This window comes from Procambarus clarkii, chromosome 46, assembly GCF_040958095.1.
Source record: "Procambarus clarkii isolate CNS0578487 chromosome 46, FALCON_Pclarkii_2.0, whole genome shotgun sequence".
NCBI lineage: Eukaryota > Metazoa > Arthropoda > Malacostraca > Decapoda > Cambaridae > Procambarus > Procambarus clarkii.
In genome coordinates, this window is record NC_091195.1 from 27,485,431 (window position 1) to 27,506,996 (window position 21,566).

Here is a 21,566-nt window from a genome sequence, read left to right on the forward strand (position 1 = left end):
ACCCACAACACACAACATAACACAATAACACCCACAACACACAACATAACACAATAACACCTACAACACACAACATAACACAATAACACCCACAACACACAACACAATAACACCCACAACACACAACATAACACAATAACACCCACAACACACAACATAACACAATAACACCCACAACACACAACATAACACAATAACACCCACAACACACAACATAACACAATAACACCCACAACACACAACATAACACAATAACACCCACAACACACAACATAACACAATAACACCCACAACACACAACATAACACAATAACACCCACAACACACAACATAACACAATAACACCCACAACACACAACATAACACAATAACACCCACAACACACAACATAACACAATAACACCTACAACACACAACATAACACAATAACACCCACAACACACAACACAATAACACCTACAACACACAACATAACACAATAACACCCACAACACACAACATAACACAATAACACCCACAACACACAACATAACACAATAACACCCACAACACACAACATAACACAATAACACCCACAACACACAACATAACACAATAACACCTACAACACACAACATAACACAATAACACCCACAACACACAACATAACACAATAACACCCACAACACACAACACAATAACACCTACAACACACAACATAACACAATAACACCCACAACACACAACACAATAACACCTACAACACACAACATAACACAATAACACCCACAACACACAACATAACACAATAACACCCACAACACACAACATAACACAATAACACCCACAACACACAACACAATAACACCTACAACACACAACATAACACAATAACACCTACAACACACAACATAACACAATAACACCCACAACACACAACACAATAACACCTACAACACACAACATAACACAATAACACCCACAACACACAACACAATAACACCTACAACACACAACATAACACAATAACACCTACAACACACAACATAACACAATAACACCCACAACACACAACACAATAACACCTACAACACACAACATAACACAATAACACCCACAACACACAACATAACACAATAACACCCACAACACACAACACAATAACACCCACAACACACAACATAACACAATAACACCTACAACACACAACATAACACAATAACACCCACAACACACAACACAATAACACCTACAACACACAACACAATAACACCCACAACATAACACAATAACACCCACAACACACAACATAACACAATAACACCCACAACACACAACATAACACAATAACACCCACAACACACAACATAACACAATAACACCCACAACACACAACATAACACAATAACACCCACAACACACAACATAACACAATAACACCCACAACACACAACATAACACAATAACACCCACAACACACAACATAACACAATAACACCCACAACACACAACATAACACAATAACACCCACAACACACAACATAACACAATAACACCCACAACACACAACATAACACAATAACACCCACAACACACAACATAACACAATAACACCCACAACACACAACATAACACAATAACACCCACAACACACAACATAACACAATAACACCCACAACACACAACATAACACAATAACACCCACAACACACAACACAATAACACCCACAACACACAACATAACACAATAACACCCACAACACACAACACAATAACACCCACAACACACAACATAACACAATAACACCTACAACACACAACATAACACAATAACACCCACAACACACAACACAATAACACCTACAACACACAACACAATAACACCCACAACACACAACATAACACAATAACACCCACAACACACAACACAATAACACCTACAACACACAACATAACACAATAACACCTACAACACACAACATAACACAATAACACCCACAACACACAACACAATAACACCTACAACACACAACATAACACAATAACACCTACAACACACAACATAACACAATAACACCCACAACACACAACATAACACAATAACACCTACAACACACAACATAACACAATAACACCCACAACACACAACATAACACAATAACACCCACAACACACAACATAACACAATAACACCCACAACACACAACACAATAACACCTACAACACACAACATAACACAATAACACCTACAACACACAACATAACACAATAACACCCACAACACATAACACAATAACACCTACAACACACAACATAACACAATAACACCTACAACACACAACATAACACAATAACACCTACAACACACAACATAACACAATCACAAAAAAAAGTGTCATGCTCCAACAGCAAAGACATGTAGGGATATTTTTTTTTTTTTTTTTTTTTTTTTTAGATATCTATACAAGAGTTGTTACATGGTTGTAGAGCCACTAGTACGCGTAGCGTTTTGGGCAGGTCCCTGGAATACGATCCCCGCCGCGAAGAATCCTTGTTACAACCAAGTACACATTTTACTGTTGCGTTAAACAGAGGCTACAGTTAAGGATTTGCGCCCAGTAAATCCTCCCCGGCCAGGATACGAACCCACGACAAAGCGCTCGACAAAATCAACAAACGAAATAGCTCAAAACAAAATAGTACTGCCTAAAGCCAGGTGCTAGATTCACAAAGCAGTTATGCCAGCACTTACGAACCTGCCCATTTTTTCTCAATCTTTGGCGGCTTTGTTTACAATTATTAAACAGTTAATGAGCTCCGAAGCACCAGGAGGCTGTTTATGACAATAACAACAGTTGATTGGCAAGTTTTCATGCTTGTAAACTGTTTAATGTAACCAAAGCCGTCAAAGATCGAGGAAAGATGTACACGTTCGTAAATGTTTGCGTAACTGCTTCGTGAATCTGGCCCCTGGCTAAGATAGAGAGATGAAATACAAGCGCTCACAATTCCAGAAAAAACTGTGAAAAAGAAGCTGCAAAAGGAGATAAAGTGCCAGATGAAGGCACATGGAAGACAGTAAACATGGTATATAGTAATGGACGTGCTCCAGTTCCCCCAAAGCAAAACACGACCCAGTCATCTTCCTGCCACCCATCACACACTTTACACTTCTCCATACAATGGACAAAAGAAAACAAAAAGACAAAACAGTACTAAAAAAAAAAACACACACACACACACAGACACACACGAGGAATGATGAAGGCAAGTGAAGGGACTTAATAACAGGAGCAAATAACTGACTTCTCGAGACTTAAAATAAATGAGAAAGTTTTGACAATTGCCATCTTCTCGAGGTTATCTCGAGATGATTTCGGGGCTTAGCGTCCGCACGGCCCGGCCCTCGACCAGGGCTCCTTTTTGTTACACATCCCCAGGAAGCAGCCCATAGCAGCTGTCTAACTCCCAGGTACCTATTTATTGCTAGGTGAACAAGGGCATCAGGGAGAAAGAAACTGCCCATTTGTTTCCACCTCCACCCTGGATCGAACCCAGAACCTCAGGACTATGAATCCCGAGTGCTGTCCACTCAGCTGTCAGGCCCCTATTGTTCTAAGTTTTACTAATATCACTGCAACTGGAAGAACACTTCGGAGAGCTAGAGATGTAGCAGTAAATAGACTGAAATGTTTGTAAGCAGAGATCTCACATGAAACAAGATGGTACAAAATAAAGTACTAAATGATAGCTGGAATGAGTTATTTTATTATTATTTTTTATTTTATACACAAAGTGAGGAGGGTGAGGAAGCCTGTGAAGTGGTCGAGACAAATAGCCACACCCAAGTAGCAGCAGGTGTTGCTGGGTCTAAATGTGATCAAAACACGGATCTTCTTCCTGAGATGATTTCGGGGCTTTAGTGTCCCCGCGGCCCGGTCCTCGACCAGGCCTCCACCCCCAGGAAGCAGCCCGTGACAGCTGACTAACACCCAGGTACCTATTTTACTGCTAGGTAACAGGGGCATAGGGTGAAAGAAACTCTGCCCATTTGTTTCTCCCCGGCGCCCGGGATCAAACCCGGGACCACAGGATCACAAGTCCAGAGTGCTGTCCGCTCGGCCGACCGGCTCACCATACCTAAGTATTGTACCTAGAACGTGTCACTGTTTAACATTATGTTATTTTTTGTTGCCTAATTAACACTTTCGCGCTCTCGGCGCTCAAAAAAAAACAATACCCCAGATGCTTTCGGCACTTCGCGCGCCTACGCGGTAAGACCGAAAAGTGTACACTCTTTTGACTGTCCTGACAATAATTGAAGGCGCACGTATTTAAATTTGGTATCACTGTGTTCGCAATGAAATTGTCTATAAGAGCATACCTATAAAATGCCGCCCAAGCATAAGGAGTATCAACACCAAATAAAAAACTATGCAGATCACTCGCCGAGAGCGCCAAACAGCAACAAAATGTTTCCACTCTCTTAATGGTTGCGAAGCCTACAGTTGTCCTACATCGCTAATTTTGGTATCATTGGAATCGCAATAAAATTCTCTACACGGACATATGCATACAAATGTTTAATATAGGTAATTGCCCACCCGCAAGAGTGTGTGAAGTGGAGAGTAGTTAGCCGCGAGCGCACTGGCGAAAACACAGGGGGGAAATCATGCTTGGAAAGTTTATACGTTTCCTGACCCTACTTTTCTATGTACGTATTTCTTTTTTATACCAATGTGTTCGCAATAAAATTTTCTATAAGATGAACTGTATAACATTTGTACAAAGCATGTGTAAGAGAAGCGCCAAATATAGAACCACGTCGCTCAGTATGCGTTCGCGGCAGAAACGAACGCATTGTTTTCGTTCGTTTGATGTTTGTCATGTTTATACTTGTTGAAACATTTTATAATTTGTATGACAGTGATCGCAGTAAAATTCCCTACACAGACATATACATAACACATACAAATATTTCCCACGTGTTGGATATATCAACGGCTAAAGGGAACCCACTGCCACACGCTCGCCACACCCCCAAACATACTTTGTGTATTTTTTTTTTACTCATAGAAGTTTATGTGATATAATATTCATTCTGGTACCAAAACATTCGCAAATAAATTCCCTACAAAACAAAAGTATCCCCATCCATTTCGGTTAAAAAATGGAATTTATAGAAATATTTTTTCGTTGGACGAGAAAACTCGGCTGTTATGCGGAATCGTAAGAGAAAACGGCGACGAGTTATCTCTAATCTAAAGCGCGAAAGTGTTAAAGACTAACATCAGCTTGTAATTTTTCAGTGTCTTCTACAGAAAAAAAAATCATGTAGATTTTTGTATCATCAGCAAAGGATGATATAAAGCCATCTGTGTCCCTGATGAGAAGATGGTAAGGCTGTCAGAAACTTCAGAACGCCCACAACCAGGGCCAAAGGCTTGGGAGCAGCACCGGCCATGCAAAACGGTACCCCAGAAACCTGACCACAAAGGCAGGAAGTAGCTCAAGGAAAAGCCCAAAGACATTGGAACCAAACAGAACTATCAGTGCACAAAGCCACTATGGCATAGACATATGTCTCAACTGTGAAACCAAACCTTCACAACCCAGGACAGAGAAGGCCAGAGCCTAACTGGGACACAAAACCAGTGAGGTGGCCACCAAGTGGCAACCTCCCTTCCAGGGTATGATCAGGAAGCACCACAACCTACCAACCCAGAGGATAGCAACATCTAGCCAGGACACTATGTAACACCGTAAACATGTTTGCTTTAGTTTTATTTAATCATACATAGAGATATACGAGTCACAGACAAGTATTTGAGAGGCGCCAGTTTGTTGGCCTCAAACTCACACCTCTAAGCGTTAATGACCCCAAGTGACCTGAGGTCAGATCATGCAAATTTCACCTTGCTTCTGCTAATCTGATAATTGGCCTTCAAACATGCCGACATTTAAGGAGTGGCTTGGTAGAGTGCCTGAGGCTATCTACTTGTGGGCGGAGTTAGCTACTAGGTTCCCCAATATATACTCGGAGAGCAGAACATAGAGGATAAGAAGAGGAGACCAGACAAAAGAGCAGAGCAGAGGCGAGCCGTCGAAATAGGCTGTCGCCGGATGGGGGGTGACGCTGCCTGACAACTGCAGACTCCCCCCCCCCCTCTCTATCCAGCTATAGGCAGACACTTGGTGAGTTGAACATTAACCCTCAAAGTGCGCATCACTTCATATGAAGTGTAAATCGTTTTACCAGTCAACTGCGCTTCACTTCATATGAAGTGTATGGGTACCGCGCACGATTTGAATGGCCCGCAGTGTAGCTGGGGGTCCCATACGCTGCCCAGGGGCTCTAGTAAACAGCGGCCATTTTGAAAAAAAATCCAGCTCACGATTCGATGGCATGGGAGGCCTCAGTTTAGCGAGAGTCACCATGGCGAGCGCACGGTCAAACGCCTCACGGGCACGCACCACTCAGTCCCTCACCCCAGAGCAAATAGCCCACGAATTATTCTCTGAAGGTGAAGAAAGTGTGTTTGACGATTCAGACAACAATGAGGATTATACACAGTTGTCGGGTGATAGCAGCAGCAGCAGTGAAAGTGAGAATGACCGCCATGCCATGGCGAGGCCTATTCGCTCTCCCATGCCTCCTCGCCCATTTTCTACCCCAATTCTACCACGACCTCACAGTTCCTGTGGATATTTTCTGTTTGAGGGTGACGAGTCAGAGGGAGGTGACTCCTTTTCTGGGTTTAGTGACTCAGATCAAAGTTTTATTGAGCCTGTGGCTGGTACCAGTGGTGTAACTGGGCGAGAAATTGTCGCGTCAGCAGCATCTCGCCCGGCCAAGCGCCACCGCATGGCACCACATGAGGGACCAAGACCCTCGTGTTCACGTGCACCCACCTCACGTGCACGTAGCCGCCGTGCTTCTCGCAGACGGTATTCAGCTCCTGGTCGCCGGTATGCATCGCTTCCTCGCCGTCTTTCCTCTGCATCTCGCAGGACGCCTGGTGTACTTGAGTGGAGTGATGGTGACGATTTTATTCCTAATATTCCTCACTTTGACGATAAAGATGTAGGGATTACAAACCTTTTCCCTAATCAAGGTGAGGACATGGCTGAGATGGAATATTTTACAGCATTCTATGATGAACCACTCATGGAATACATTGTACACCAAACGAACCTGCATGCTGCTTACCTGATTGAGAGGGAAATCACAGAATTTTCACGACTGCAGCGTTGGAAAAATACCACAGTGGCGGAAATGTATGTGTTTTTGGCACTCTGTTTGTTGATGAAGCACTGTCACAAACATGCAATAAATGACTATTGGAGCAAGGACAAGACAATACCAACACCTTTATTCGGGAAATATATGTCACGAGACAGGTTTCAGATACTCCTCAGGTGTCTACATTTTGGAAGTGTTCAGGACCGAACACCTGATGATAGACTGTGGCGAGTGAGGCACTACATGAACGATGTTATTGGAAAATTCAGAGATTTTTACGTACCAGCACAGAAGCTGGTGGTTGATGAATCTCTCATACTTTTCAAGGGACGTGTTCCATTCAAACAGTACATTCCCTCAAAACGAAACCGATTTGGCCTGAAATTTTTTGTTCTTTGTGATTGTGAGACAGGATACGTGTTACACATGATTCTGTACTCGGCTAGTGATGTAGACATTCCCGGTAACGACGAACATGGATTCTTGGGGAGTGTAGTGAAGACCATCATGGCTCCGTGGATGAACAAGGGACACATTTTATACACAGATAATTACTATACAAGTCCCTTGCTAGCTCGGTTCTTGCTAGAAAATAGAACCGGATTGGTTGGTACAGTAAAGCCACAACGAAGGGAAATGCCTGTGTTTGACAACGACATTGCAGTTGGTGAGTGTCAGAGAAGGAAAAGTGATAACATTCTGTCAGTTCGGTGGAAAGACAAAAGAGAGGTGAACTTGTTGACAACAATTCATGATGGAACAATGGTGAACAGTGGGAAAGTGAGCCATAAAACAAACGCACCACTATATAAGCCAGACTGTGTTTTAGACTATAATATCAACATGCGGTTGATTGATAAATCAGACATGATGATTGGCACTGCAGAGTGTGTGCAGAAGACATGTAGGTGGACGAAAAAAGTGTTCTTCCATCTTGTGGACATGAGCATGCTGAACTGTTTCAACATGTACCTTGTGAGAACTGGACGTAAGCCCACTTTCCGTGACTTTGTATTTGATGCTGCAATACAGTTATTAGGAAAGTTTGCAAAAGATGTCCCAGGTATTCAGCGGCCCATCATAAACCCACTGTTGCAGCATGCTGGTACTCCACGCCTCGCTCACACTGAAGGCTTCCTAGCACACAAACTTAAGTATTTGCCACCTGGTGTGAAGCGTTCAATAGCCCAACGTGATTGCTTGGTGTGTAAAACAACGACACGTAGAGACAAGAAACGGAAGCTTGTGCAAACATGGTGTGAAACGTGTGGTATCCCATTATGTGCTGTCGACTGCTTCAATGACTACCACAGTCTAGAAATCTTCTAAGTGTGCTTCAAAGTGTGTATAGCGTGTGCGAGTGTGTAAATATGTAAACATATAAGCAGATAGCGTGTGCGTGTGTGTAAATATATACAAATATATGCAGAACAATATAATATAATAGACTGTAATGACATATTATATTGCCGTAATTGAAAACATTTGTGTGCGCCTGTGTATACTCAAATATGCAACAATTATTGATACAAAATATGTTCAAACAGTATTTGAAACACAATTAGTGAAAAAAAATTAGATAAAATGCGCTTAGACATTGTAAATAAATAGCGCGAAAATATATTTGTGGCAACTCTGGCTGTTTGAGGACCGCGCGCAACATCTCCCGGGCGTGTACTGCATGAGCGAACATGCAGATTGTGACGTCATCACCGAGCTTCTCGGCTCTATTGCAACAAAAGTAAGTACAATAGAATTTTTTTTTTATTTTTCCCGTGATCAGTGAACAGAACTTAACATTAGCAAAAAAAAAAAATTTTTTTTTTTTCAAAATGACATGCGCCTGTGTGGATAGCAGGATATTAGACCCCGAGCATGTTAAGGGTTAAGGTGACTTGGTCGTGTTTACAAGGGTTGTGTGAGGATCAGGGGCAGTCAAATTGTAGGGTTCTCGAATTCTTGGATGATGACTCACTTTGCACTTTGTATCTTGAACATTAAGTTGAATGGCTCAAATTATGATACTTATCATGAAAAATATAATTGTTGAATTTATTATTTAAATTGTCTTTAACTTTGTTCCCTAGAGTTTTTGAGTTGAGGTGAGAAAGCCTCTGCAGTTACTGGTTCATGATTTTAATGAGTACATGATACAGTTGGAATATACTAATAATGACCTCGTGTTAACATCTTTGAGAATTTTGTGATACAGACAAGTTCCATTCCTTGTCTTGTATGTAATGGTCTTGAATGGATGGTGGCAGCATTTCTTCTTCTACTATCTACGTTTCTACTTCTACCTATCTACTCCTCTCCCTCCACCCCTCTCTAAACTCTCACTTTCAACTGACGACCCTCCTCGCTCCTCCCGCCTCTCTCACCCCAAACCCTCACTAATTACTTCATTATTCATCTCTTTCCTTTCGTTTTCTCTTATACGTTTGTGGCAGTGATGTAACACTGTAAAAGTGTTTGGTTTAGTTTATTTAAAATATATATACTGTAGTACATGAGTCACAGACAAGGATTTGGGAAGGCGCCAAGTTGTCGGCGGAGTTTCACACCTCTAAGAGTTAATGACCCCAAGTGACCCGAGGTCAGATCATGCGAATTTCACCTTACTTCTACTAATCTTATAATTGGAGCCTGGTAGCCTTCAAACATGCCGACGTTTAAGGAGTGGCTTGGTAGAGAGCCGGAGGCTATCTACTTGTGGGCGGAGTTAGCTACTAGGTTCCCCAATATATACTCGGAGAGCTATCGATTCGAGAGGATTAACAAGACAGAAGACCAGGCAGCAGAGCGGGACGACAACAGCCAAGACAGGCTGTCGGTCGGACGGGGGTGACGCTGCCTGACAGCTGCAGACTCCCCCCCACCCCCCCACCCCCTCTATCCAGCTATAGGCAGGCACTTGGTGAGTTGAGCAGTAAGGTGACTTGGTTGTGTTTTACAAGTGTTGTGTGATGATCAGGGGCAGTCAGTTGTAGTGTTCTCAGATTCTTGGAGGATGACTCACTTTACCTATATATATCTTGAACATTGCTTAAATTATGATACTTAGTATGTGAAATATATGAATTTATTATTTAAATCGTCTTTGTTCCCTAGAGCTTTGAGTTGAGGTGAGAAAGCCTCGGTGGTTACTAGATTCATGATATTAATGAGTACATGTTTGGAGTTGATACATGGTACAGAGGGAACATACTAATAATGAACTCATGATAACATCTTTTGAGAATATTGTAATACAGACAAGTTCCATTCCTTGTCTGGTATATAATGGTCTAGAATGGATGGTGGCAGCATTTCGTCTTCTACTATCTACTCTTCTACTTCTACTATCTACTCTTCTACTTCTACCTATCTATTCCTCTCCCTCCATCCCTCTCCGAACTTTCCCTTTCAGCTAATGACCCTCCTCGCTCCTCCCACCTCTCTCTGCCTCTCACCCCAAACCCTCACTAATTACTTCACTATTCATTTCTTTCCTTTCGTTTCCTCTTATACGTTTGTGGCAGTGAAATGTATTCTAGAGTTCTCTCTAGTTTCGGGTAGCTGATCCAGTTACGGCGCCTTGTAGTCTTAGCACCTAGGTAGTCAAATACCTAGGTTACAAGGTGTTGAACGAGAGAGGTTGCCTTAGGAACTCTGGGAGTGCTCTAGAATAGTTAGCTAACTGGGGACGGGATAACGGACTAGAGAGAGCTGTTTCCCCCGGCCTCGTTAGTCAACTGGGGGGTGGAATAATGGACAAGAGAGAGCTATTTCCCCCACCCTCCCGTTACAACTGTACCTAAAAACAAAATGAAACCAATCGGTCTCTGCTGTCAATGGTACCGGCCACCCTCCTCGTGCCCTCAGGATATTAGGAAAAGTGTATCCAGTCTAGCATAGGAACCTATACCTATCTTAGCTGAAGAAAACAGACCAATGGTGTGGTAACCACCAGCCTAACAAACACCTACTTGGGCCGGACTAGAAAATGGGACTTTCAGCCACCATCTAAAGCATGTATACAGCCACCAAAACAACAGTGCTACAATAAAATGAGTAAATGGGCTGAAGCCGAGTACTACCCAACACCTAGAAAGGAGCCAAGAAGATCACTTCCACTACTTTCAAGAACTTACTTCCTTCTTCAAGCAAGTGTATTTCCACATTTTGCAAGTAGAAATGAGATAATACAAATAACAGTCAGTAATGGTTGATATAAAGCATATATATAGTAGCAGCATAATGTAGAGTACAGTATTAAGTACCTGTATTTTGGTGCGAAGCGTCTGTGCCGCAAAGAAGCACGAATTCACATCACGTTTTGCATGTAGTAACTGATCTGCTACCTTCCAAGCTTGTACCTGCAACAGAAACGAATTATTAACTACTTTTCCCTGTTAGTCCTACATTTTTTCTACATCCTTGGTTCACAACCAAGGATCCTGGGTTCGATCCCCGGGTGGAATAAAGACGGTTAGGCACGTTTCCTTCCAACCGACACCTTTGTTCACCCAACAGCAAGTATTTACCCAGGAGTTGCACACTTCGTGAGGGTTACATCCTAGGAAACGTCAACACTATTTGGCTTAGGGGGGACCTGCCAGATAGGTGGAAAGGGGGAGGGGGGCCTGCCAGACAGGTGGAAGGGGGAGGGGGACCTGCCAGACAGGTGGAAGGGGGAGGGGGACCTGCCAGACAGGTGGAAGGGGGGCGGGGGACCTGCCAGACAGGTGGAAGGGGGGCGGGGGACCTGCCAGACAGGTGGAAGGGGGGCGGGGGACCTGCCAGACAGGTGGAAGGGGGGCGGGGGACCTGCCAGACAGGTGGAAGGGGGGCGGGGGACCTGCCAGACAGGTGGAAGGGGGGCGGGGGACCTGCCAGACAGGTGGAAGGGGGGCGGGGGACCTGCCAGACAGGTGGAAGGGGGCGGGGGACCTGCCAGACAGGTGGAAGGGGGCGGGGGACCTGCCAGACAGGTGGAAGGGGGCGGGGGACCTGCCAGACAGGTGGAAGGGGGCGGGGGACCTGCCAGACAGGTGGAAGGGGGTGGGGGACCTGCCAGACAGGTGGGAGGGGGACCTGCCAGACAGGTGGAAGGGGGGAGGGGGACCTGCCAGACAGGTGGAAGGGGGGAGGGGGACCTGCCAGACAGGTGGAAGGGGGGGAGGGCTCAGGTGATTTCGGGTCTTAGCGTCCCCGCGGCCCGGTCCTCGACCAGGCCTCCACCCCCAGGAAGCAGCCCGTGACAGCTGACTTAACACCCAGGTACCTATTTTACTGCTAGGTAACAGGGGCATAGGGTGAAAGAAACTCTGCCCATTGTTTCTCGCTGGCGCCCGAGATCGAACCCAGGACCACAGGATCACAAGTCCAGCGTGCTGTCCGCTCGGCCGACTGATCAAGTGGTACATTCTTGCAAAGCCACTAACATGCATAGCATTTCCCACAGCTCCTTACGCTAAACACAACTTGCTATTAATTACAAACAAGAAGGTGAATAGTCAATCTTGAATACAACAATATAGTGCCGAGTACATCAGACTTTGAATTCAGATTATTACCAAATTAATACAACGATAAAAGAAATTATAACGATGTAGTTGTATTTCTAGATACTAACATACTAGGCAAGTCAGTAGCAGAAGGTTAATTATGATTAATTGGTGGAAGACTTGCCACTTTCAAAACAAATCCCTATTCAGACCAGTATTTCCCAACCAGGGTTCTTCACAATCATAAGAAATCGAGGGATTTCACAAGAGATACGGATAAACACACTAATTCTTATCATACGCAAATGTATTTTTGAGTTTTTTGTATCAAATTATTTAATTTAACCTGCATCAAGAACAAAGACAGAAATAGTCTTTCAACTGACAATGAAACTCTTGTGTATTTATGTAAAGTATTACCCAAAATTATTTTAAGGGCACAAAAAAGGTTGAGAAATGGCAATTTAGACCAATTTAGTCATTGTTTATGCAAGAATTTGTATATAATTACCTAATATACATTAACATTTGCACACGGCCATAAAGACGTTTGTGTTTATTAGTGATATTAGTGTACAATTAGTGATGTATAGTGTTGCCAGCTGCCTAGATATCTTAGACGCAAATCATTTGTAGCGGGTATTAATGTTATTATTAAAACCTTTCCAACCCAAGATAACCCAGCCAAAGTATGTCATACACAAGCTTAACATTTAGAAAACTGTGTGTGCAAATTATGGTAGTCAAATTGTACACAGGATCACGGTACAGTCAAATTGTACACAGGATCACGGTACAGTCAAATTGTACACAGGATCACGGTACAGTCAAATTGTACACAGGATCACGGTACAGTCAAATTGTACACAGGATCACGGTACAGTCAAATTGTACACAGGATCACGGTACAGTCAAATTGTACACAGGATCACGGTACAGTCAAATTGTACACAGGATCACGGTACAGTCAAATTGTACACAGGATCACGGTACAGTCAAATTGTACACAGGATCACGGTAGTCAAATTGTACACAGGATCACGGTACAGTCAAATTGTACACAGGATCACGGTACAGTCAAATTGTACACAGGATCACGGTACAAATTGTACACAGGATCACGGTACAGTCAAATTGTACACAGGATCACGGTACAGTCAAATTGTACACAGGATCACAGTACAGTCAAATTGTACACAGGATCACGGTAGAGTCAAATTGTACACAGGATCACGGTACAGTCAAATTGTACACAGGATCACGGTACAGTCAAATTGTACACAGGATCACGGTACAGTCAAAGTGTACACAGGATCATGGTACAGTCAAATTGTACACAGGACCATGGTACAGTCAAATTGTACACAGGATCATGGTACAGTCAAATTGTACACAGGACCATGGTACAGTCAAATTGTACACAGGATCACAGTACAGTCAAAGTGTACACAGGATCACAGTACAGTCAAAGTGTACACTGGATCATGGTTATCTCGAGATGATTTCGGGGCTTTAGTGTCCCCGCGGCCCGGTCCTCGACCAGGCCTCCACCCCCAGGAAGCAGCCTGTGACAGCTGACTAACTCCCAGGTACCTATTTTACTGCTCGGTAACAGGGGCATAGGGTGAAAGAAACTGCCCATTGTTACTCGCCGGCGCCCGGGATCGAACCCGAGACCACAGGATCACAAGTCCAGCGTGATGTCCGCTCGGCTGACCGGCTCCCTATGGTACAGTCAAATTGTACATAGAATCATGGTAGTCAAATTGTACACAGAATCATGGTACAGTCAAATTGTACACAGAATCATGGTACAGTCAAATTGTACACAGAATCATGGTACAGTCAAATTGTACACAGAATCATGGTACAGTCAAATTGTACACAGAATCATGGTACAGTCAAATTGTACACAGAATCATGGTACAGTCAAATTGTACACAGAATCATGGTACAGTCAAATTGTACACAGAATCATGGTACAGTCAAATTGTACACAGAATCATGGTACAGTCAAATTGTACACAGAATCATGGTACAGTCAAATTGTACACAGAATCATGGTACAGTCAAATTGTACACAGAATCATGGTACAGTCAAATTGTACACAGAATCATGGTACAGTCAAATTGTACACAGGTGTCTTGACAAAGCCCGTTTTCTAATTCTCAAAACTGTATATACGGTTAGGTAAGGATGTATTGACCAACGGTCTTTTAGGGTCGGTGGAATTGGTTCGGGCGAGGTTAGACAGGTTATAAGACACACCGGTGAACAATCTTGTGTACAAATGTGACATGTATCCGTGCAAAAACACCGGAGTACAATTTGACCGCAACTTCTTCCGTTTAGTATTGGGAATAAAACTGTCTGACGTATTCTATCTTGAGATGATTTCGGGGCATAGCGTCCCCGCGGCCCGGTCCACGACTAGGCCTCCTTTTGGTTACACGCCCCCCAGGAAGCAGCCCGTAGCACCTGTCTAACTCCAAGCTACCTATTGACTGCTAGGTTAACAGGAGCATCAGGGTGACAGAAACCGCCCATTTGTTTCCGCCTCCACCGGGAATCGAACCCGAAACGTTAGTACTATGAATCCCAATCGCTGTCCACTCAGCCGTCAAGCCCCCCTAATAAATTACCCGATGGGCTACCCTAAGCAGTATAACTGATGGGTAATGACTATATTGATTTCCCACTTTATCTGGAGACAAAAACCCTACAAGGTTTGTCGAGGTCCCTCCATGCCCTGCCCGGGACCCCGACTCCATAGTTGACCCCACAATCGGGGTACCAATGTACTGCTCGGTGAACAGGGGCATGAGGTGTCAAACCACGCACCCAAACGTCCTGCCCAGCTTGTGAACCAACCCCGGGGCAAAATGAGTTACAAAACAGCCGCACTAATCGCTACACCACAGAGAAAATATTAGCAACATTAATGACAAAATAATTTAAGCTTAAATTGTAATTTTTAGTGATTGTTAGGCTTAATACATGGGGTAAGTGGGTGAGGAGGGGGTGTGGCCCTGGGGTCAGGGCCACACCCCAGGACCACCATCCCCCAGGGACCCCCCAGGGACCACCAGGGACCCCCCAGCTCCCCCCAGGACCCCCCAGCACCCACCAGGGACCACTTACAGAACGCTGCAGCTGGCCCAGCCACTTGGAGGCCTGGTCGTGCTCCCCACCCACCACCCACCAGGACCCCCCAGCACCCACCACCACCCCCCAGGGACCCACCAGAGACCACCAGGACCCCCCAACACCCCCAGCACCCCCCAGGGACCACCAGCACCCCCCAGGACCCACCAGCACCCCCCAGGGACCACCAGGGACCACTTACAGAACGCTGCAGCTGGCCCAGCCACTTGGAGGCCTGGTCGTGCTCCCCCCCCCCCCCCACCACCCCCAGGACCCCCCACCACCCCCCAGGACCCCCCAGGACCCCCCACCACCCCCCAGGACCCCCCAGGGACCACTTACAGAACGCTGCAGCTGGCCCAGCCACTTGGAGGCCTGGTCGTGCTCCCCCCCACCACCCCCCAGGACCCACCAGCACCCCCCAGGACCCCCCAACACCCCCCAGGACCCCCCAGGGACCACCAGGGACCACTTACAGAACGCTGCAGCTGGCCCAGCCACTTGGAGGCCTGGTCGTGCTCCCCCCCACCACCCCCCAGGACCCACCAGCACCCCCAGGACCCCCCAGGGACCACCAGGGACCACTTACAGAACGCTGCAGCTGGCCCAGCCACTTGGAGGCCTGGTCGTGCTCCCCCCCCACCACCCCCAGGACCCCCCACCACCCCCCAGGACCTCCCAGCACCCCCCACCACCCCCCAGGACCTCCCAGCACCCCCCAGGGACCCACCAGCACCCCCCAGGGACCCACCAGCACCCCCCAGGACCCCCCAGCACCCACCAGGGACCCACCAGCACCCCCCAGGACCCCCCAGCACCCACCAGGGACCACCAGGGACCACCAGGGACCACTTACAGAACGCTGCAGCTGGCCCAGCCACTTGGAGGCCTGGTCGTGCTTGACCCCAGACCCCCAGCACCCACCAGCACCTCCCAGGACCCCCCAGCACCCCCCAGGGACCCCCCAGGGACCACCAGGGACCACTTACAGAACGCTGCAGCTGGCCCAGCCACTTGGAGGCCTGGTCGTGCTTGACCCCAGGACCCCCCACCACCCCCCAGGACCCACCAGGGACCACCAGGGACCACCAGGGACCACTTACAGAACGCTGCAGCTGGCCCAGCCACTTGGAGGCCTGGTCGTGCTTGACCCCAGGACCCCCCACCACCCCCCAGGACCCACCAGGGACCACCAGGGACCACCAGGGACCACTTACAGAACGCTGCAGCTGGCCCAGCCACTTGGAGGCCTGGTCGTGCTTGACCCCAGGACCCCCCAGCACCCACCAGCACCTCCCAGGACCCCCCAGCACCCCCCAGGGACCCCCCAGGGACCACCAGGGACCACTTACAGAACGCTGCAGCTGGCCCAGCCACTTGGAGGCCTGGTCGTGCTTGACCCCAGGACCCCCCACCACCCCCCAGGGACCCCCCAGCACCCCCCAGCACCCACCAGGGACCACCAGGGACCACCAGGGACCACTTACAGAACGCTGCAGCTGGCCCAGCCACTTGGAGGCCTGGTCGTGCTTGACCCCAGGACCCCCCACCACCCCCCAGGACCCACCAGGGACCCCCCAGGGACCACCAGGGACCACTTACAGAACGCTGCAGCTGGCCCAGCCACTTGGAGGCCTGGTCGTGCTTGACCCCAGGACCCCCCACCACCCCCCAGCACCCCCCAGCACCCACCAGCACCCCCCAGGGACCACCAGGGACCACTTACAGAACGCTGCAGCTGGCCCAGCCACTTGGAGGCCTGGTCGTGCTCCCCCCCACCACCCCCCAGGACCCACCAGCACCCCCCAGGACCCCCCAGGGACCACCAGGGACCCCCCAGGGACCACCAGGGACCACTTACAGAACGCTGCAGCTGGCCCAGCCACTTGGAGGCCTGGTCGTGCTCCCCCCCACCACCCCCCAGGACCCACCAGCACCCACCACCACCCACCAGCACCCCCCAGGGACCCCCCAGGGACCACCAGGGACCACTTACAGAACGCTGCAGCTGGCCCAGCCACTTGGAGGCCTGGTCGTGCTTGACCCCAGGACCCCCCACCACCCCCCAGGACCCACCAGGGACCACCAGGGACCACTTACAGAACGCTGCAGCTGGCCCAGCCACTTGGAGGCCTGGTCGTGCTTGACCCCAGGACCCCCCAGCACCCACCAGCACCTCCCAGGACCCCCCAGCACCCCCCAGGGACCCCCCAGGGACCACCAGGGACCACTTACAGAACGCTGCAGCTGGCCCAGCCACTTGGAGGCCTGGTCGTGCTTGACCCCAGGACCCCCCAGCACCCACCAGCACCTCCCAGGACCCCCCAGCACCCCCCAGGGACCCCCCAGGGACCACCAGGGACCACTTACATAACGCTGCAGCTGGCCCAGCCACTTGGAGGCCTGGTCGTGCTTGACCCCAGGACCCCCCAGCACCCCCCAGGACCCCCCAGGGACCCACCAGGGACCACCAGGGACCACTTACAGAACGCTGCAGCTGGCCCAGCCACTTGGAGGCCTGGTCGTGCTTGACCCCAGGACCCCCCACCACCCCCCACCACCCCCCAGGACCCCCCACCACCCCCCAGGACCCCCCACCACCCCCCAGGACCCCCCAGGGACCACCAGGGACCACCAGGGACCACTTACAGAACGCTGCAGCTGGCCCAGCCACTTGGAGGCCTGGTCGTGCTTGACCTTGTCATGGAGCTCGGCGTCGTAGAGAGTGTTGACGGCGGCCAACACCTCGCTGATGTCCACCTCCATCTTAGCATACTCTTGAGGGCGGAGTGGGCGTCGTGGTGGTCTCACACTCGCACACGGGGGTAAAGCGGAGTGGGCGTCGTGGTGGTGTCACACTCGCACACACGGGGGGAGAGCGGAGTGGGCGTCGTGATGGTCTCACACTCGTACACCGGGGGGAGACGCCACCAGCCAGCTAGCCAGTCACTGTCTCTCTCTCTCTCTCACCCAACTACCCCTTCTACCGCACCATTACCGCCCTCCTGGGCGTCACGGGGTGCTGGGCAAGCCGTAGGGGAGGTCACACGCCGCTAGGGAGGTCACACACGCGGGTTCAGAGTTCACAACATATGAGGCAGGTCACAAGGGGATGAAATGTATGGTGGTGGTTGTAACGCCTGGCCAGCGCTCGCTGGGTCAAACCTCTTCGCTCTCTTCTCTCTCTCTCTCTCTCTCTCCTTATCGCCTTACTTCCTTTATATATATATATATTAACTTCCCTCCTCGCCCTAAACTATAAAATGATAAATTTATTCCGCATTTCCTTCAATACACATCAATTCGGCATTTTAAATTTCATGGATATCTTGTATAAATAAATGTATTTAATGCCATATATATACTTTTTTAACTGTATTTTACACTTTTATAAAATATTCACGAATTTATATTACATTAAATTGCATATAGAATAGGTATTTTTCAGATAAATATTAATAATTTGCATACCTATCAGACAAAATAATGTATCATTTTAAACCATAATACACTCATACACTAGCTAAAAAATAAATTGAAGATTTTTGTATGGTATATATAGCAAAATTTAACTTAACTAACTCATCAGTTAAATTTAACGGAATGCTTTATAAATAAAGCGGGAGCCCGCGGGCGCTGGCCAGGGCCCGCCATAAGATGAATCACACACTGACCCCAACACAGCCCCCGCCAATATTTAACTTATTTTACCTTAGGGACACTAATACTAGTGGTCTCGACGAGGACACGAAGCCGGAGGCTTGTCAACGGTCCCCTGTATTTGCCCTGATGATCTTTTTCAGTCCTATTTTAAAACCCAGTAGAGTTTGAGCATTGATGGCTTCGGCGGGTAAGCGGTTCCACGGGTTTATAACCCTAAGGGTGAAAAAACAACTTTTTTTCCTGTTCTTAGTCCTATATTGTGACTTGTTGAGCTTTAAACATACATATATATTCTTTCACTGTTAATTAACCTCCAGTAAAGGCTTTTACTTCCATATATCACAAGTTTATTTGATCTGGCCCCTGATTCACGAAGCAGTAATGCAAGTACTTACGAACGTGTACATCTTTCCTCAATCATTGACGGCATTGGTTACATTTATTAAACAGTTTATAAGCATGAAAACTTCCCGATCAACTGTTGTTATTGTTATAAACAGCCTCCTGGTGTTTCGGAGCTCATTAACTGTTTAATAATTGTAAACAAAGCCGCCAAAGATTGAGGAAAGATGTACACGTTCGTAAGTGCTTGCGTAACTGCTTCGTAAATCTGGTCCCTAGTCTCTCAGTTTCTCTATCATGGTCTCAGTGATTTCCCGGTCATTCTTGTCTATTTCTTTGGTGAGGTTTCTTAAATTGAGATGTTTTTCCGTGTAACTATTAACTACCATTTCTCCCACACTGCCAATTATCATTGGTGTTACTCAGGGTAGTGTGCTTGGTCCACTCCTCTTTCTTATCTACATTTATTTATTTTTTTTTTTTTTTTACATGAAGGTACATTAGGCTGTGAGAGTATATAACATTGGTATTTTTACATTCTTGTAAAGCCACTAACACGCATAGCGTTTCGGACAGGTCTTTAATCAAACTAATAAAACTGAAAACAGAATTTGAGTTCAAGAAAATAACATAAAACTGTAGCAAAATTTGAGTATAATAGATACATTGTAACAAAATTTGAGTTTAACATAATAATTACAATAATTTGTTAGAATACATACATACAAGATGAATTACAAGCAGAATGTTGGATTTCTAGAGAGAGCGAGTACAGTACAGTATAGTACAGTACAGTATAGTACAGTACAGTACAGTACAGTACAGTACAGTACAGTACAGTACAGTATAGTACAGTACAGTACAGTACAGTACAGTACAGTACAGTATAGTACAGTATAGTACAGTACAGTACAGTACAGTACAGTACAGTACAGTACAGTACAGTACAGTACAGTACAGTATAGTATAGTATAGTATAGTATAGTATAGTATAGTACAGTACAGTACAGTACAGTACAGTACAGTACAGTATAGTACAGTACAGTACAGTATAGTACAGTACAGTATAGTACAGTAAAGTACAGTACAGTACAGTACAGTACAGTACAGTACATATAATGCCTAAAGCCACTAATATGCACAGCGTTTCCAGCAAGATATTGGGAAATAAATTTAAAAACTAAGATTTAAAACTAATTGAGATTAGAAATTGCAACAGAAGAGCAGATAGTAATTGTAATTAAATAAACAGATGGAATACAATTTTATCTTTAGCTTATACATGGCAGATATCAGCAGTTTTACTAGTCGTTAATTATTAATGTTTGATAATAGCAAGACATAGGTTGACATTTAAGAGGTAAGGTAGAATAGGTGGAATTTTGTGCCTCGGAGAGGCTACAGGATCCAGTAAGTTCAGTAGAACTTCAGTTTCAACTCCTTTTACCATGTCGTAGCTCAGTCGATTAAGGCAGCGTCTGGGATGCTCTCAGACACAGGTTCGAATCCTCGTCACGGCCCTTGTGGATTTGTTCGTTAGAATACGTGGAGTTAATTAGGTATTACTTAGTTTTTCTCGTGATGGGGAAAGTCATTCCAGAGAATCTGAGAGTGAGGATGATGGACAAGACGATTTGCAGACCTTTTCAGGTAGCAATGACCAGGGGCCAGATTCACGAAGCAGTTACGCAAGCACTTACAAACG

At 46.6% G+C, this 21,566-nt stretch overlaps 1 protein-coding gene across 2 annotated transcripts in view; it reads right to left on the reverse strand.

Moving 5' to 3' along the window:
- Tnpo-SR (transportin 3) overlaps positions 1-19,009 on the reverse strand; it is a 72,495-nt gene extending 53,486 nt beyond the window's left edge. The window contains exons 1-2 of one of the 2 annotated variants that reach the window (XM_069301858.1): positions 18,506-19,009; positions 11,485-11,580 (exon numbers count right to left, since the gene is read on the reverse strand). In XM_069301858.1, the coding sequence (XP_069157959.1) occupies positions 11,485-11,580; positions 18,506-18,622 (213 nt within the window). In that variant the 5' untranslated portion in view covers positions 18,623-19,009. The remainder of the gene's footprint in view (positions 1-11,484; positions 11,581-18,505) is intronic. The other variant, XM_069301856.1, reaches the window with a different exon arrangement.
- Between the last annotated feature and the right edge of the window lie 2,557 nt (positions 19,010-21,566).